Raw genomic sequence first — 20369 nt, forward strand, 5'->3', positions numbered from 1 at the left:
ATAAGATTGAATCTTACCGATTTTTGAAACACCACTCGATATATTTGATAGAAAAATTTATTTCAAGGGATTTTTTTTTATATACCAAGATTCCTTAACGTCTTCACAAAATTATACCTTGTTCCAACAAGATTGACATCCATTACAAAAGACGAGATGCCTTTATCCGTCAAATAATAATAACGAACTGATGCATTATTATACATACATATATCTAAGTGATAATATAATCGTGTTGGATTTTATTACAAAAAATGTACAGGTGATATTAGTAACCAAATAATAAATATACACGTTTCCTCCGTTTCCTTCCTTCCTTCTTTTCCTTTTCTCGCTGTTATATAGCTTTTTTACACTTATTTAAATCAGATGATACGACAACCACCACATTATAACAGGTTGGACACCAGCCAAAGACAATATAAAGTAAAGCCGCCTTTTATTACCAGAGGCTGTGTACGAACTATGGCCTTGTGGAATGACTCTTAATTTTAACGATCGCATTAGAAAGACAGCTAGAGAAGCACTGAAGTACAGTAGCGTCACGTAGTAACCAAACTTCCGAAATAACAACGATATCAACAGTGCCGCATTGACACCGACATATTTATAACCGCAATACGCCAGCAAGTCGAACGTTGCTAGACTCGTTTGAAGATTCATCACGTACAAACTGACAGTGTGAACAAGCAATTCGATCAAACCCCAAGCAAGAGCAGAGCTAGCTAGTATACCTAGTTGTTCGTGGGTGAAACGTTCCTGCATGCCTAAAACTAGTCCAGCCACAGCAACGTACGTGAAAAACGCCATTGTAGGAATATACATATCAGGTGCGTTATTCTCGTATCGCGGTTGCAACGGTACATCTTGTTCGTACTTTACAGACCAGTCCTATAACAAAGAATTATTATTGATTTTGCGTAGCTGATCGATCTCAATTGATCGAAATGATATCTCTATTGATCTTTATAAATTTATTTCTATATAAAACATCTCCATCTTCAAACAATGTCCCCTCCTGAAGCTTACCTTATGTGTAAACGGGAAGAACAACAGCATTAATTTTGCGAAGACGTAATCGGTGTTTACAGCGAAGTAATATTTCAACGCTGTAACTGGCACATATTTCTCGAGATGCTGTTTTCCGGTACCAACCAATGCATTTCCATATTGTACAGCCATATCTGTAACGACTGGCTGAGCCAAGAATTGTGTAGCAAATTGTGGACTCGCAAACTCCCCTCCTTGATTATCGCTGGGTGGATAATTGGACATCTGAGGATTAAATCCGTATGGCGATGGCCCTTGCCCAGGAACATTGAAGCCATATTCCGGCATTGTACCATTATTCATGGGCACCTAGGATTAAGTTAATGATTTAATGATAAATTGATCAAAAATCTGATGTAACATGTGAACTCTGTGATACATACACTGGACACTGCCATCGGAAAGTTCCCGGACACTTGCCTTATTTAGATTTGTACAGAATTGTACATACAAAATGTTTGTAAACATTGTTTTTTGCAATATATTCATGAATTTGTATATCTCATCCAGGAATAGCAAGTGACGAGTAAAAGAGCACAAAAATTACAATTTATGAATATATTACAAAAAACAATATTTACAAACATTCTGCATGTACAATTCTGCTAAATAATTCTGCAAGCGTCTAGGAACTTTCAAACACCAGTGTTTATAAAAACATATATAAAAGCAAAAATGTTGACGCAAGCTAAATGACGCAAACGAAATAATCATAGTATACATTTTATAAAATTTACCTGTTGGTTATACATATATGGATGTTGTGCCATTGGAGGAGTTGGAGCGGACAAGCCAGCTGACGGATCTAATAATCTCTTTGGTTTCCCTGTCGATGAACAATTTATCTTTATATAAAATGAAAACAACGACAATAAAATTAGTTTACATCATACGCTATTTGACAGCGATATAATAAAATTAACATTCTTATTCTTATTCTTATTACATTAGACTGGACGATAACAAAGCTAATAATTTTATCCATATGCTATTTGAAATACAGGAATTATTTCTCTGTTCTTTGCAGCTGAACTTTTAGTATTTTCCTCTTTTTTTTTTCCTTCTAATTATATGCCTATTTCTTTTTAAGTACAGAAAGTATTCTTCGTAGTGCAGCTGTAAAGAACAGACCTATTGCACGTAAGCCGATATTACTCGTAAGACTAACCCACGCAACCAAGCTATTCCGCGCTACATCGTTTCTATAACTATAAGAAAGAGTTATAGGATATATCGTAAATATCGACGATCAAACACACGTAAATATACACGGAAAACATGGAGCAAGTTTACATCTGCCATTCGTAGGTTATTACGCTCACCTCGGCGTGCGTTCGAATGATTGTAATTCATATTTCTACGATTTATATCACGTTCTGGATGCTTCCTCAGCTATTCGGCACAGTAAGCTGGAGTCTTGCTGCGTTTAGACACCGATTACTTGTAAATGATGAAATTAAAAACAATTTGCGCTACAGTCGCTACACCACGTCGCCATGTTTCGCTCTTTCTGTCTGACTGACGTCAGTGACGTCTGATCGTCATTTATGGAATATTTTACTTCGGGATTCACACCAATCACATCGCGACGTCCGCGACGACGAGACGAGCGGGGTTCAATAGAAAGATTTGTTTTCTAGGAACAAAAGCGGCATCTACTAAAATCCCTAGGAGATTTAATCTCCTATTGGATATCGAACGCATGTCAAACATCGAGTGAAGACCAGACACGACTGTTTTTTTGGTACATACTCATCGTGTCGTACATATGTACATACGTGTATGTATTTGGTTGGTGGATGTATGTATGTGTGTACCGTTGGCCGAATGGTCCACACGAATAGTACTCAATGAGAATTTTATTAATTAACAATCAACAACAAGAATAATACAAATTACATCACCATCACCATCGATTAATTCTCCGCTACAGCTTCAATATATTAAGTGCCAGGTTTGTCACCGTCATCACCGTCATGTTTGTCCGAAATTAGACGCAATTAGACGTCTTCAAATCCAGTTGTCGTATTTCTTCTTGTATGTAAAAAAATATTTTAAACTTAATGTTTTTAGATCACATTTCGATATCCGGTTAATTTAATTTATTATCTCTACGCTTAAATTTTTTATACAAAATATACTACCGTTTGTCAAATTAATGCAATTAACACAAATTTATTATATATTTTTTTTAAGCCGCTGTGTCGTAGGTACATAATATCATCGTTCTTAACGGTTGAGAACATTTATTAAGCGATAAATATATCTACTTTCGACTATTTATTAACTTAAATAAATACAAATATACATATTAAGCTGCAATGTCATGTCTACCGTTTCACATTTGTTTCATTTAAAACACGTTCACTTTTAGTCATAAAATAAAACAATTACATTTTTAATAATATTAATTAATGTAGAAGTTATAATTATAAAGTAAGTAAAATGCTCCATTTCAAAGATTTTATGATTTAATATAAAATAAAATGTTGAATATATATATAGATTTATATCTGCATTAATAAAAGTTTTATATGTGGATACAACACATTTAACGATACTATTAAATTATTGTTTAAATGTTAAATGCTTAATGATAAGACGATTAAAAGAATCAATTAGACATAGCAGTAAGTCTCTTATGAAAAATTATAATGAGAAATATCACGAAATATATGAATAATGATGTTGATGAAGTAGATTAGTAGAAGAACACGAGAAGAGAATAATTGGAATAATCAGTCTTTGACAGAACTCATCTTCAGCTCTCGCTCACATATATATATATATATATATATATATGTGATATTCTACGCTGTCTTCTAGCATGTGTAACACAAATACATAAATAATCTGCACACTATCGGAGGGATACGCTATGTTTTACACAACCAATGTTGGCGTTGCGTCCGCAACGAAGATATTAAGCGTCGAGAACAGACGCGTAGCGAGTAGCGAGTGCGGCGGACGTACGATGACGATCAGATTGTTCGAAGCAGTCGCTTTAAAGACCGGAAGCGGAATCCAATAGACTGTCGTCTACAATTGGACTTATTGCCACCGTCACCGAGTTATCGTAGTAACCGCTCGATAATAGTCGTACCGCTGTTATGTCGTACGCTACGAGCTCCTTTATATCTGAAATGAAAACATTTATTTTTAATTGTAGGCAAAATATTCTATATGTATACATTGCAGTATTCTTCATATAATATACGTATAAGCATGGATTTATACAAGTTGCAAAAATGACGACATATGAATGATGTATGAAATTAACGTCGCTCTATTCAGCGAGTCAGCGCTTTAAATTGTGACTCGTTGATTCCGTGTATGAAAGACTCATTACCGGGTTTGGAATCAATGCCGCAGATGGAGTCAATTACGTCGAGTTTCGTCGTATCGAAACCGCGGCTGCCTCCAATCTGCACTTGATCCCGCGGACTCCTCGCATCGCACTGAAAATAAACCGATTACATCCCAATAAATATTGTATATCGAAGAAAAGTAGCCATAACGAAAAAGCGCATAAAAGTTTTTCGATATAGAAAACAATTTGACTCTCATGAAAAAAGTTTATTCTTTTTTATCTCCAATTGAAAGATCCTTTTTGAGATGAAAACACTAATTTTTTAAATAAAGCTTGGTTATTTTAAATAGAAAGCGGATAAGAATTCTTAATTCCATGCAGACTAATCAATCATGATGGTTGGATTATCATTAAACTCGATTTTCGAACTTCATATAGTATAAATAAATAAAAAATCGTGATTTCAGCGACATAACTGTCTTAATTTCACTATATGAAACATATTAATGTTTAGGCGTAAGAGGACAACGATTATGGATCGTGACGTGAAGAAAAAGATTTTACAACGTACTTTGCGTAGAGTGCCGGTTTCGCTTGTGTGAACGACACCATGCGAGCTGCTACCGCCGATTCCGAGGGCAATTATTCGTACGGCACCAGGATACACTGCCACGAGGGTACAATTAATCCGTCTGCCATAATTGCGAAGCGTGAATGGATCAGTCGTGCTGACCGACAAGACATTGCAGGCTGAAAAGCAAAAAAGAAAACACAAAAGTCTAAAGTACGCGTTCAATCAGAATCAGCTGAGAATGGTTTGTATTTGTTATTTAACTTTTAACCGACAAACATCATAATAATACTTTCGCGTTCCTGTCAATATATTAATTAATTCTTCGTAAGTAGTCACTTGTTTTTCTACCTAAGGGTGCGTTCGTATAGAACTTGCTATATTAGCGCTATTGCGTCATTCTATCTTTATCACTCATTAGTTGCTTTCCATTTACATCAAAACTCAGATAATTCTCACTTGCGATGTCATTCTGTCTTTATTATTCATTAATTGCTAAAAAGGATAGAACGACGTCACAAGTGAGAATTATCTGAGTTTTGATGTAAATGGAAAGCACCTATTAGGTGTAAAACAAGGATAGAATGACGCAATAGCGCTAATAGCAAGTTCCTTGAACGCAGCCTAAATATTTATTTGCGGAAGTAAACTGGTTCATGAAAAAATATAGCTTATTAAACCGTTATATTTTCTCGTGTCATTCTTCTCTATCTTTACTTAAAAAGGAAGTATGATGGAAGACATCCCGTTTCCTAGAATTAGACCTGACACGTTCTAATTTACGAGCGTTCTAATTTACGTCTGGTTCATCTGTCGCAGAAATGGATGAAATGGATTAGGTGGATCTAATCAGAGTCTGATCTATAGGATATCTAGGACGTTGAGACAATATTCAAGTTTAGAATAGCGTGAAGCCTGTACTTGTATGATGTAATCGAATTACAAGACTAAAACGATGAATGGCTGTGGATTTGCAATGTTAATGCATTATGACCATTTCATGTAGAACAGGTAACATCGATTTTCCAACGTTCATTATTCCGAATTTTAATGATACATATCTGACTGTCGTTAATCGTAGGAAGTTCAGAATTATTAATGGATTATACTCAATATAGAATTAAATACTATCAATTGAAAGAAATTATTGGAAAATTTATATTATTAGAAATAATACATTTTATTTTAATTCAACGCTAAAAATAAAATGTTATTTTATGTTATATAAAGGCCTAATTATTAAGATATAATTAGTAATCTAATTAATGTAATCTAAATAAAATGTAAACAAACATAAAAGTAACATCTCGTGTACGAAATCCTTCTATTCTATTAATCATTTGATGATCTTTCTTTCCTTTTTTATTTCTACATTCGTTTAAAAATGTAATAAAACTGTAGATTATATATATTCTTTTATAGAGACATATATATATATATATCTCTAACATTTGTATAAAAAAGTCTAAAAAAGTTAAGCTTTTTTTCCAAAATTTATGTCATGTTCGAGCAATAATACTTACGTCTTGGATTTTTTGGATATCTTGCGGATACGACAAAACCCTTCCCACGTAGAGGTATTCTATATTGGAGGAGTGCAGCATTCTGCGAACTTGTAAAAGTCCTCCTGTACCATCTGTTCTTACCGCAGAATTCGCTCGTTCTCTCCTTCATCGATAATGAGTGGTCGCTCTCGCTCGGAAATATTTCGCCGTTCAATTCCCAGCCATCGATTACCTTTTAAATAACGAGTAATTAAAGACTTATATACCTTCTTATCATCAAACGTTATCACTTGATCGTTCAAATAAGAGCGCGTTTTTCAATTTACTCTAATTTTGTTTTACATATATTACGTACAATATAAAATATTTAAATAAAGCTATGGTTAAATCTATTTTATTTTCTTTATCTTCATAAATATATAGGTACTTGTAAATATTATAAAAGCATATAAAATTTTTTATGATTAATATTAAAGTCGCAAAATGTAGTAAAATAAATATTATGCCAATTATTAATATTGCGGTGTAGAATTTTGTAAAGTGCATATGATATAATTTCAGTTTACACAGAAATCTTTATAGTTATATATATTATAATTATATTACAGAGGAATTATAAAAATTATATGCAAGAACTATTTTTAAGGGAAGATGCTATATAGTATTAAATGTTGCACGACACATCCAATAAGAAATATTGCAGAAAAAAGAAATCGTCAAAAACCATATTATAGAATTCGAGTTACAATTGCATCCGTGTTAGGATTTAAATTACATTTCGCGAAAACGTGACGAACAAAATTCGCTTCTGATGCTATTAAAAGCTTTCTTCTCGTAGTATATTGACTTCTGTGTATTCGCGGCACATGACATGTACCGCTATCGTAGGATTATCTGGGTTTACCCTACAGGAGTTTTCCATTAATAGCAACAGGGAGAACCGGGGTGAGAGTCGAAAGGGGGGAAACTTCACGATTCGATTTTTATCCTGGCACGTGCCCTGCAACAATTCGTTTACGACATTGTTGACGTTATTTCTTTTAAATAGCTTTCACGATTTCGCTTATTGTTGCCGTTGATGAGCAACCTACTGCAATTTCGCAGTAGAGAGATCTGCGCTTTGCGAGATAATGTATTATATATTTCCCTCTGTTCTACTTTCTTGGAAAGATTCGAGACTTATTTATGACATTTGCAAGAATTTTACAACTTTCGTAATTAATAAACTTCTGTCTGCTATTACTTTGTCAGTGATTCCGAAACATTTACTTCGTTTAAACATCAATATTATATTATTTTGTATTAATATTCTGCAAATATTTCTTAAACATAAACATTTGCTTAAATAACAAATTCTGGCGTACGATTATAAGATATATGTCTGCTTTTTTGAAATAATCCTGTGAAATAAGTTTATTACCCTACAAAACGTGTTTTATTTTATGATTTGTTTGGAAACAAACTGTAATTTGCTACTTTTATTTGTTATTGTTTCGTTTCGATTGCTATCACAAAGCAGTAAAATTATATTTTTATTATACATAATTGTATAGTACTACTAGAATGATTATATATAAAATAAAATATTTTAATCTTATAATAGGACCAGATAATATTTAGATAAAAAAATATTAATCCAATATTTTTTAAAATAAAATTTTGGATTAAAAATTAATATTCTTAGTAATAATTAATGATTACGTACTGCTAGAAGTCCACGGTGATCGCAAGGAACGTCGAAGCTATGGAAATGTATTTCTACTACGCGATCTGGATCAGTCAAAAAGTATATTCCACAAACGTTGTCATCATCGGTCGGCGATATATAAGAGAATGGTCCACTTTCTGAGGTAACAAACATACAGTCTGTAACAGAACACCAACGATATAATTTTAATCATTACTTCCTGCAAATGTTTTTCAACGTACAAAGTTTTTGCAATTATTTTTATCTCGCGATCTGTGATTTCTGTATATTTCTATATTAATGTTACCTACTATATACACGTACACACATTTTGTAAATTATCATAATCAATATTTTATAAAATAAAACAACGAGAGCTTTAAGTCCTTTAACATATAATTTCTATATTTTATATCTAAGAATATGTTTCAATAATTAAATACTTGAAGAATTTTATATATGTATAATATGTATATCTTTATGCAAGGTGTCTATAAATTTTCTTATACTATTTTATCTCTGTACAAATACGCTGTAATATTTCAGAATTTACTGATAAAGGTAACAAATATTTGCATGTTAAAATAATACGGTAAAAAAAAGTAAATATGCGAACGTGGCTTCTTGTTGTACAAAATGTAATCACGCTAAATGCGAAAGATAAAGAAGTCATTAAACGTTAGATTAAAAGTATAATTTTAGTTTTTGCTTAAATAAAATCTGATTTAAATTCCCGTTGGGTTTTAATCGCATTCGGAATGCGATTACACGGTTATTGTGTAATACTCAATATGCGGAAATTATTTACTAGTTCGGTTACTGTTGCGGAAACTGCGTGGTCCATCCATTAACGCGATTTTGTGCAATAACGTGATTACCGTATCAAACGCCTCAATTACGAAGCTTACGATACGCTTTCGTCGCAAAGCACCAAAACACTTGGATCACATGCATAACCACTTTTAAGCATCTTATAACGTGGATTAACGTGGTTACAAGAAGCTTATTTTAAAATGGAAATTGAGTAGCTTATTAAATGGAATTATATATAACATTTGTATACACTGAGGAAAACAATTTTATGCATTTTAGTAAATATTCGTTTGCATACAACTGTGACCCTATTTACTAAAATAAAGAAAATTTTCCTTTTTATTAGTATATTTTATCTCGGTGAATTACACATATACTAATAAAAAGGAAAATCTTCTTCATTTTAGTAAATGGAGTCACAGTTGCATGCAAACTAATATTTACTAAAATGCAGAAAATTTGTTTTCAGTGTATAATATCCAATTAAGAAATATTTCAGAGACAGATTTTTAAAAGGCAAAATTGAATGGTGGAAATAATTTCTATATACGCATTTAAAAACAGAATCGCTTTTTAAAATTATTTTTTGATTAAATCTACTGCTACAGAGAAATATGTCAAAACACACCTTTACACACTTATACTGTGCTTAAACATATTATATACACAGAAACTATACGAGCTGTCAACTTGTACATTGTTTGCATATTTCTTTCGAACCACGAAAAACAGAAAGCGAGAATAAAAGATCGGAAAATAGTTATTCTTTTGTATGTATAAATTATTTTTAAGCAATTAGCAGCAGAAAAAGAAATTACATGACTTCGCATAATAAACTTTTACAATAAATAAATGGATAAATAACTAAGAACTTTCGATAATGGAATTAACAAGTAACAAATAAAAAGGTGGGCCTTGAGAGTGCAACGCGATAACAGACATTCTTTCAATCTTCCGAAAGAACAATTTTTTCTGTTTTAGATTATCCTGTCCGCAAACTTACGACACTAGTGGTAAATTACTGGCAAATATTGCTACAAGTTTCAATTACAAGCAAGCGTCGCCGTCGTAGTGTTAGTTGAGCATCGATAGTAATAATCTGTTATCGGGTATACGCAAGCATCTGTTTAAACACACATGGCATGATGTAGGATTACAACGCAAAGATTATGTAGATGTAATATTTCAAATAGTCAGTTTAGGTGAACCATTACTTTAATGCGATCCATTTCTACACAGCAAAAAATAAAATTATTTTTCCCAAACTTTTATAATATATAACAATTAAAGTAATAAAATACGCGAAAAAAGAAATAAAAATAATCTATTTAAAATATTATTTATCTGTATTTATATGTTACAACATAATATATTATTTGCAGTCACTTTGTTCGCGCTTACCTGTAATCGGCCGATAATGTTCACGCGGTACCTCGAATGAAGCCTTTCCTCCCGATTCATAACTCAAGATATTGGCAACTGCTTCATTCGTTATCTGAAAAAAGAAATATATTATGCAAGACACAGCAGACACACACAAATTATTCAAGTTAATCGATTTAACAAATATTTTTGTTTAAAATCCCATGTGCACAACGTTAGGCAGCCAACAAAGTGCTGAAGAAGTTTTATGGAAATTGAAAAATGTATTGTCATTTGTATTTCTTCACGCTCGTGCGTGTATGAACGATTATTAAAAATGTTCGTGCAAAATTCCCGATTTATGCACGGGAGATAAACTGGCGACGCTCTCTGTATTTATAATGCGCGTTCATATAATATGCACACTGCATAGAAAGAGTATGTGAAAGGTGGTGCGAACAAAACAATATGAATCGTTGCAGAAGAAAGTGACAAGGCATTTAAATGACGCGTCAATATTCCTAATAGTATATTATAACGCCGACATATCGGTCTAATTAATCTCAATCTTTGCGATACGTGCAACACACGCAGCTTCGATCTCACGCATTCCACCTTTGTATAGGATATATTTTATTTGTAAATGTAAATAGTATATATAGTAATAGTACATAGCATGCAATATAAAATCGTCCGTTTGTGATTCTTCTACATGTTTAACAATTTTAATTTAGCAATTGCGCTTCGAGCGAAAATATTCTTTAAAAATACATGTACGTGCCATGATGATAACTCTAGCACAATAAAGCAATTTCAGTTAGACGCATTTTATCGTAACACCATTTGTTTATAAATAGAGAATGAAGGACTTATTGTGTATTGAGAAAACTTGATATTTCCTCTTTGGCTCAACTCAATATACAGAAAGTTTCACGCGTAATATAACGGTCGAAGTTTGCCGAGGTCTAATCTATATTCGTTTTCCTTGCCTCTTCTTCGCATTAAGCATTCGAACAAGTTTATGTGCTTTTATATTACTTCACAGTGCAATCGATCATGTTGCTTTTATTGTCTGAGGTGGAATCTTTTATTGTGATTTTTAAATCGATGAATGCATAATAATTGCGCGATTACAAAGTACTTAGTAAATATACGTATAACAATGTTATTACTGCTAACAAACACAATTAAAATGCGACACGATACAAGCATTATGTAACGCAATATTTGCTTGAAAATGCAAATAAATTTCCGCTCAATTAAATGCACTAAACATGTTTGAATGATACTTGAAAAAGTCAATCGAAACCCGTTTGTTTTATAATACAAAGAATCTTGTTTTTATATAATTCTCTACACTATCTCGTTTCTGTTAGTTTCACACTCGCCTGTTTGTTGCCAGATCGGAGAATTATGCTGATCATCGCTCTATAAAAAATAACTACGAGAATCTGAACCGCGCTTTTATATGTGACAACATTGCAGATACAAAAAAATCCGGTTAAAAAGTCCACCGATAAAAGGAACGGTCGCGGGTCGCGGCGTTACGACTTGAACGGGATAGCTCGTACAGCATTTCTCGTTGTTGCGTTTCGTTCGTATGCACAATCCGCATCATCTGTTATTTCGCGCCGCGGGGCAAAAATCGCGCAAATTGCATTTTCCACCGCGCGGTGTGCCCCGCTTCGCGCGTGTGAGAAACGAAAAATCCGTTATTTAATTAACATTATTTCTCGACTGTCGCTAGCGGATGTGGGAGCCGCTACGAATACCGCGTCCCCACCTGCCAGATAAACCTGTCTCGAGAGTAATTGCCCAAGTCTTGTGTCTGAATGATGGCCCTGGTGCGAATCGCAATACGGGCGCGTTTATCGAACGCGGTACCTAAGATAATTATCGCACATCGTTAATGTGATACACGAGGTCCCTGGTACCGTATTATTGGGTAGTTCGGAGTTTTCGTTCGTTCCTTTTAACCCTCTTTGGATACACAAGGAATTGATGTCGCTATAAAATAAAGCGTCATGCACGTTAGATTAAAACAATTAAGTTCAATTTTATTCTCTCATTTCTCTCATTTTAGCTAACATCAATATAAGTATACAATTCTATATCATTTCGTCATAGAAATTATAATCGAACAGCAAAATAATTTAGATTAAAAAATTCTCTCGCTCGTGTGACTTCTTTTCTGTAAAAATTATAATGAAAACGCGCAAAAGATACAGCTTTACCTATTATAAAACGCTGTAATAAAGTTGAGCTAATTAAGCTTTCGTCTTTGTGACGCGGTACCTTGATGTTGCTTATTTCTGTCTCCTTATGCAAGTGGAAAGAAGTCCAAACCTTAACTAACTAGCTAAGAGTGACTTACTTGTAAGTAGAGAATCAAAACTCATTATAAGTTAGCAAATGACGTCACTTGTAGTACAATTAGAAAGTTCCTAAACCCTCTTAGGTCTCGAAACTCTCTCTTTTTATCCTTTAATTTACTTTATAATACGATTCACTTGTATTGAATTTTGATTTAAATCTCTCATATTCTTAATTTAACGCTATTCTTTAGATTAAAAAATAATTAATTCTTTAATGATTATTTTTATATATAATTAAATATATCTTTAATTTTATTGAAGTTTATTAGTACATATATTGTATATATAAATACTACATAAATATAATCATATATTGAATATATTTTCGCAATTATCTATAGCTATAAACATTCGAGTCATTGATCGATTGTCGAATAATAGCAGAAAAATATAGCAAAATCTAAGCTAATTAAGCAATTCATTTTCTTAATTAAGAAAGAGCTTTTTAATTGCGGAAGAAGCCTACGCGTGCGCGCGATATACCGTGGTCTCTTGCAAAAGTAATTTTATTTTCATCAAGTTTGTTACGCTAAAATTCTTAAATAAATTTATTTCTTCGAATCAGTTTCTTTTTATAGAAGAAAATAAATAAAAACGGAAAATAATTAAATCAAAATTGTATGTGTAGAGATTTTGAGATATCTTGTTAATATAAATTATTAAATAAACTTTTTAATCAAGATAATTACAATACACTCAAGTAAATCGCAATATTTCATTTAATCTAATTGTCATTTTTTAATGACTGCTCGCCGTGCATACATAAATAAAAAATATCGTTTTAATAGTTTTAAAACGATCGCAATTTATTCTCATTTAGAGATACTCCAATATCACATTTAATCTAATCGCAATTATCTTGCCTGTTATCCTTAATTCAATCATTGTTAATTCAAGAATTAACCGAGGACGCAATAAAAGTCACGAAAATTGTAAAATATAGTACAATCAAGATGAATAATTGTCTACGTGTTTGTGCGACACGCAAATAAAGATAATGTTAAAATATTTTTCGACAGTAATATGTGGATAGTAATTATCATAAAGTTTTTCAACTAAGAAGTACTAATATACAGCTTGATATAAGTGTTAGAAAATTATTTGTAAATTCCAATTGTCATCTCTTATTAAAAATTTGTTATTCTCTTTTCGTTACAGTATTACGATTATTCGGATTAACACCTCACGTATAATTGCATTTTCAATTTTACATCTTCTAATATTATTGTCAAGAATATATTGCTTCAAATTATATGCTTTATACATGTTTTATTTTATATATGTTATATCTTAAATTTCAATATTTTAATCAAGTTTCTTCAAGATATTACACACTTAAATCTACAAGCAAATGATATATTCAAGCGATGCATTTACCTGTTGCTGACGGTGATCGTTGCCGATTGCTGCTTTCGCAACGTGAAACGTTGCACCGACGACGACGACAATGATGATAACCAGGAGGATCGAGGTTGAAATCGACTTGGAGAACATCTCTCACTTACGGCGAGCGGCGAGATCAAGATGAGACGGAAACAGGCGACAACGCGAGCCGTCAGCCGAGTAAGAACTGGAGAGCTTCTCCCTCGCGGCTGGATCGGTTGGATTGGCTGGATCGGCGGGCTCCCTCGCCTTTCGATCGTTGTGGAGAGATCGAAGTGGCGGCGCGAGAGATCGTGGGGGTTGCGGGTTGCGGGTTGTGGGTTGCGGCGAGCTCGGGTCGAGCGCGGCAGGTGTTCTGATGGCGTCGCGACGCACGGCGTCCCTCTTATAGCGGCTAGACCGCACGGTCCGCACCTCGCACAGCCTCCTCGCCACTCTCGCCAGCCTTTTCGTCCTAGCTGCGCGCAACCCCCGAGTCCCGAGCCGCATTGTTACGCGCTCCACGACGCTCTTTACACGGTGAATTTGGAGACAGGAATATAATGTGCGCTTTTTTTTCGTCCGCTCCAGGAGGACAAAAGTGTTCCACTCGAGCGTTTTCGTCATTTTCATATATATGGCGTTTTTATGAAACAACTTTTTAGAAAATCGATATTTCGTTAAAAATTTTACTGCCCCAGAAGAGAATGTCCCTTCTTTATAAATTCGTTAATAGTAATATATAACGGTACTTCGGGTACTTGAACATTTTTTTTTAATACCGTCTTCGAGTTTCAGGAGGAAAATTTTTTCATTCTCTTGATCAGTGTGATAGAAGATTTAATAATACAATTTAAATACAATAATAAGTATAATAAATTAATAATCCGAGATGCACACACAAACTTCTTCTTTCTTACTCTTTTTTTATTTCAAACCTCAACAAATTTGTATTTGCTGTATTATTGATTATCGAAATTTATGATGCATATTTCGATGTATATAAGCTTTGCGCGTATCGCAAGCGAATGTCAAAGGGACAACAAAAATTATCGACAGATTCTTTTGCAGATGCGAAAATCACTATCGCAGCGTTCCGCGTCAACAGCTATATATCGTATCGTTGGGGAGAGAACGGGTTGACATTTTAAATGTTCTTCGTTATTAATGTTTACAACGATGTTCGTCATCATGAGTGCACGCGTGTGTGCATGCAGCATGCGTATGTCAAAGTGTGTAGTCAGAGCCAGAGCGCGACGTTAACCGGCAGGAATACAGGATGTGCGCGTCATTCTGTCAGCAAGATGGACGTTAAACGATCGCTCGATTAGCGCACTTTACCATAGATATATATATATATATATATACATATATTATATCTCTCTCTTTTGTCCCGACATTATCTCGTCCGGCTTTAATTTCAAAGTCGTAATCGAGATCGATGATGGTGGCGAGGAGTCGTCGCCCGTGGCTCATGGCAAAGTCCGTAAGCTTTACAAATGATTTTCCCCGTAACGAAAACACTAAGAAAAGGTGCATTATTACGTTTTCTTTACGCTCGAGCTAGGAGTGTAATTGAATGCGAACAAGGTCCGTGACGAAAACCGTTATAATTGTAATGAACGTATAATCAACATTTGACTGATGAGGACCTAAGGCAAGATCGAAACTAATATTTTAAACAAGTATACGCCGCGAATATTATAGCTGTAAACAATCATGCACCGTGAAAATATTGTGTCGCGTAAACATTTGCCGCTTTATAGCGATCTTGGTTAAAATAATGTATAAATGCAATTAATCTTATGTAATATATAACGGACGGCCGCTAGCCGTGCTTGATAGATAAATGTTCAAACCAATCAAAATTCGCATGAAATATACAATTCGGAAATAAATCCTGTTAAATCAATTTATAGTACTATAATGTGTTATATTATTTTATACAATCACAGAAATAAGCATTGACACAAGGATACCGACTGATAATCTCTCATTTATTAATGGATTTACCCTCTATACGCAAAAACATAGAAATTAAACCCTGAAGCAAATATCGATCAATATCTCAATACAGACTTCGGTTTTTTATACACGATTGAACCAAGATAGTCTATAGACGTCAAAATCGATCGCTCTGCTTGACGGTATCTATTTAGATGTAAATGATGGACATTGTGTAAGCATGCTTTCCCATAGAAGTTAACTACGAAATGCGACGTATCTCCGACGACATTCGTGAATAAATAACCGCACAATTTACCGCACCAACTGCGATTGTCACCAAATTGCGGTAGATTATAATACGTGAATGCCGATTTTTAACATACAATTTACATAACTGCCATCTGCCATTAGAATTATCGTGGCATCTGACGGGAGAATTCGTGCAATGAAACGATATCAGTTATTAATATTATTATCCATGATTGATGCATCGCGATATTTGTACTTTGAGCGTCGTCCGTGTAAATCCGAAAAAGAATTATTATTTTAAAACATGCGTATGCGCACGGTACTCGGAGGCACTTTAAGTGGCCGTTTGCGTGCGTGCATTCCTAGAAAAAAAAAATGATCTTTTTCTTTCACAATCAGATGTGTATAGACAACGCTCTTATGACAGACTGTATCCTCGTGCGAGACTCGTACGTCAGAACAAAACAGACCGGACTCTCATGTTTACGATTAAATGATGGTCACGAGGATGGGAACAAACTGCAAATAATACAGTCTATTTATGGGTCTATCAGTAATACAATTGCCGATTTGCAATTCTACTGCGGCAGATAAATCAACATGTGGGTGCCGGCGACCTACAAAAATCTACAAATTTGTAAATACTTTCAAATATCGATCCTTTGCGCGTGATGATAAATTTATACAATTAATAACAATTATCTATGAAAATGGAGTTTTATTGAGACTAACATAAACAAAATTTGGAAGAGAAAAATGTTTTACTGGACCAAAGATGTTTTCGAAGTTTGTCGGCGGATAACTCAAGTACGCCCTTCTATTATACGCTGTATAATAAATAGCGTAAGACGAAATGAAAATTGTAAACCGCTTTGCATGATCAAACAGCTTATGGTGAAATGTAGGGCGATGAGTAAAACGTCTCGAAGGAAAAACAGAGCAGCAAATCGCTATACGTGATCATTAATAAAATTCAAGAGCATTGCCATGAATAATTCAACTTCAGGAAACAATCCCGATTGTGCTGTCTCGTTTTGCCGCTTATATTTATATCGATGAAAGTACAATGCGCGTCGCGTTGGAACTTTCCTAAATGACTTGTACTTGAAACGTTCCACTAAGAACTAAGGCGAAGACTTAAGGACGCGGAGGTATACCGGAGTATACCGGATAAGGTTCTTCCTCAAACACCTGCTGACTCCTGTCATGCCAAGCGTCCGGGACATGATGGTATAATCCATAATTGACGCCACTGGTGGCTATCTTTTTCAGGCCTTGTATGCTAGACAGTATAAGGGCCATTTTGGCGAGAATCAGAGCCTTACCGCCCAACACCGCGAGGAATTGAAAACCCATCGGCACTAGGATCGAACCCATCAATAGCAGGCCCATCATCATCACCGGGAACATGTAATTTCTACGACGTTGGCGTTTTCGACCTAAGGGATGCAAATTAATTTTAAGTTTCACAGTTTATCCTGTAATCCACGTTACGACTCACCTTGAACGACATTATTGTCCGAATTTCGCGCGGATGCGTTAGCAGCTGTATTAAATATACGATCGACGTCAATTTTGAAAGCGTGAGTCCGCAGGACGCGTGTCATTCGATTCCAAATGATCGCCGACCAGCTGATATCCTCCTCTTCCGATCCATCGAAATTATCTCTGTCGAGAATCGCTGCGCGTGTTTTAATCGCAAATATGATTTTACTCGAAGAGTTTGCAACAACACGCGCGATATGCTGATTTAAACGTAATATTATAAATTTTGCGAATGAAGAACAGTCGTACGTATATTGATTTAATATTTCTTTTTTTACAATCTCTTTAGGATTCGTTTCGCAAAATTAGTTTCGAAAAAAATACGTAAATTGTTACGTGCAATTGCATCCGCAAATTGACATTATCAGCTATAATTACAAAATCATACGCAATATTTCCTTCATGTCGCTCGGCATTGTTGTTCCAAACCCTTATTATTTACGACATTTACGTAATTAATTGTATAAAGTAGTATTTCTTAATGTATGATATCCATATCTAAAAGTAATTTCGAAAAAGCAAAAGCGTGCCGAAAATACATATAATAGATGCTTTTCTCTCTTCTCTCATGTTTTCCATTATTATCAAAGATAATTGAAAGTTTTGAGTACAAGACTGAACTTTGAGCACGCGGTAGATAACGCATTCTTCCGCGAAATTCAACGAATTCCGAATTCTAATATAACAAATTACAATGTTACTGTAGCAAACTTCGATGCATACTAATTTATTGCAGCAAGCTCCGATGAAATTCCAGCTCCCTTGACAATATCTCCCTGATTCGAATACCTTTAGCCTTGAACCTTTATCGGGCAGAATTCTATTTCTGATCTACTTCCCTACTGCGCCTATTTGTTCTCTCTTTCTCTTCCTCTCTTTAATTAGATAATTATAGATTATAAAAATCAACTTACTTATACTCCGTATTGTTTTCATCGTTTGGACGAAGTCGTATTAAATCGACTCCGTCGTATATCGTAATAACGTCGTCGTCGAGGAGGGTATCTAAGGTGTCGATAGCTCTCTGCTGTACACATTTTCTAAAAATATCCAATAATTCATCCTGGTCGGAGCTATTCTGGGACAGCGATGGGCAATTCTTGATTATGGACCGTAATCCAGAGTACCATTTTGTTTTATCGTCACAGCCGGCCCTTACGACCGCAGTCAGTGTGAGGGCAAGGACATGGAAAGCACGAGGGTGCATCTGTATTTAAACGCATACAAGCCTCTCAGGATCAACGATATCAATGTGGGTTAGTGACGCAGTTCTAACTACATTTCCTCTCTTTCTCTTTGTTCTTTTTGCTTTTTGCATGGTGTCCCTGACTAAAAATTAACTTTATTCGTTTTAAACTGTACACTTTTTTCGAGCTAAAGAAAAAAATTCCGTGGACAATTTTAAATTCCTCTTTTAGCAAAAATGTGAAAATTGGCAGAAGAATACATATATAGTTTGAAGAAAATAAGAGTCACTGTTTTATGTGAATGCTGAACAAATATTTCTAAATTTACTTTTACAAACAAAATTTAAAAAGTTCAGAATCGAGGAAGAAAAGTTAGAAATAAAGTTTTCCGAAATTGCATTACTACTATGAAAAGGTACTTTTGTCAAATTTAAATTAAAAATATGTATTTAAGATTTTTATTATCTCTTTTGTTTTTGAAAAATAGAGATTTGTAAGTAATATCTGATGAACAAAAAAAATGTTATCAACAATATCGACTTCAAAACTGTAATCAAGTTCAAAAATATTCTGAAACAGATATTTAAATTCAAATAAAATCCATCAGAAGGAGTATTAATAATATTTACGATGTTTGCACGTGTTCTACTTTCTTCCCCTATTTTCTTATCTTTTATTCCGTCGACAATTTCATCTATGTCAGTATTACTATTATATATTTTACTTACTTTCTTCTTCGATTTCTTAAATATTTGCGCGTAAATTGTTAAATGACAAAATAAAAGTACAGCAACAAAGATATGCACTTCATTAAAAAAAAGATATATATAGACTCGGAAGTGATGGAAAGCATGTACATTCAATCATTCTGCTATCAAAAATTTGTGTAAAAAATTTATCATAAAAAATTTTCACGGCATTTAATTACTTATAATAATATATTTTGCAAAATATTACTTTTAAATTGACACAAATATAAATTTTAATTTTTCTCTACATTTATTTCTGTAATTAACAGTATTATTAATTAATCTGCCTAATCATTAATCCTGTACCTAATAATGATTAAAAAGGAATTTCTCATACTTATCTTTCATCACATATTATTTATTGAATTTTTATATTCTATTAAAAATGTGTGACGTACTCGAGCAAATTAGGAAAAATGGCAGATTAAAAGTTTTCAAAAGCACAATCTGAAAAGGTTGAGACCGCTCCAAATTCACGTAAATATCCATAGAGAGCTTTACCTGGAAAAATCTGCACTCCTCCGGAGACCTCTTCACGAACGGACACGTCGCGGTGCACTGCGAAAGACGGTCGTGCGGGTAGTGCATTGCGTACACTTATACGTGCAGAAAATAGACTATGATGCCGTGCAGGTAGTCATTACGAGTCATCGAAGG

At 34.0% G+C, this 20369-nt stretch overlaps 3 protein-coding genes and 1 long non-coding RNA gene across 4 annotated transcripts; 1 reads left to right on the forward strand and 3 right to left on the reverse strand.

The window, feature by feature from the left end:
- Positions 1–215: 215 nt before the first annotated feature.
- Positions 216–2580, reverse strand: Yif1 (Yip1d-interacting factor 1). Its single transcript, XM_071715756.1, has 4 exons — positions 2373–2580; positions 1788–1876; positions 1030–1359; positions 216–891 (listed from the first exon to the last, which is right to left on the reverse strand). Exons 1-4 carry the CDS (start codon positions 2401–2403, stop codon positions 361–363), a joined length of 981 nt encoding a protein of 326 aa, XP_071571857.1. The 5' UTR covers positions 2404–2580; the 3' UTR covers positions 216–360.
- Positions 2581–3311: 731 nt separating this feature from the next.
- On the reverse strand, positions 3312–14777 carry Crh-bp (corticotropin releasing hormone binding protein). Its single transcript, XM_071715755.1, has 7 exons — positions 14051–14777; positions 10338–10431; positions 8142–8302; positions 6455–6668; positions 4932–5110; positions 4400–4508; positions 3312–4188 (listed from the first exon to the last, which is right to left on the reverse strand). The coding sequence occupies exons 1-7, from the start codon at positions 14165–14167 to the stop codon at positions 4055–4057; spliced, it is 1008 nt and encodes a 335-aa protein (XP_071571856.1). The 5' UTR covers positions 14168–14777; the 3' UTR covers positions 3312–4054.
- Positions 5035–11124, forward strand: LOC139778019 (uncharacterized). Its single transcript, XR_011719462.1, has 4 exons — positions 5035–5175; positions 5751–6682; positions 8148–8286; positions 9918–11124. It is a non-coding gene; the product is annotated as an uncharacterized lncRNA (long non-coding RNA).
- An 81-nt stretch (positions 14778–14858) lies between the features above and the next one.
- Osi23 (DUF1676 domain-containing protein Osi23) lies at positions 14859–20340 on the reverse strand. Its single transcript, XM_071715757.1, has 4 exons — positions 20214–20340; positions 18691–18983; positions 17733–17899; positions 14859–17670 (listed from the first exon to the last, which is right to left on the reverse strand). The coding sequence occupies exons 1-4, from the start codon at positions 20298–20300 to the stop codon at positions 17369–17371; spliced, it is 849 nt and encodes a 282-aa protein (XP_071571858.1). The 5' UTR covers positions 20301–20340; the 3' UTR covers positions 14859–17368.
- Between the last annotated feature and the right edge of the window lie 29 nt (positions 20341–20369).

This window comes from Temnothorax nylanderi, unplaced genomic scaffold (genome assembly GCF_030848795.1).
Source record: "Temnothorax nylanderi isolate EJ_2023f unplaced genomic scaffold, tnyl_v1.0 TNYL_tig0171_pilon, whole genome shotgun sequence".
NCBI classification, from domain to species: Eukaryota; Metazoa; Arthropoda; class Insecta; order Hymenoptera; family Formicidae; genus Temnothorax; species Temnothorax nylanderi.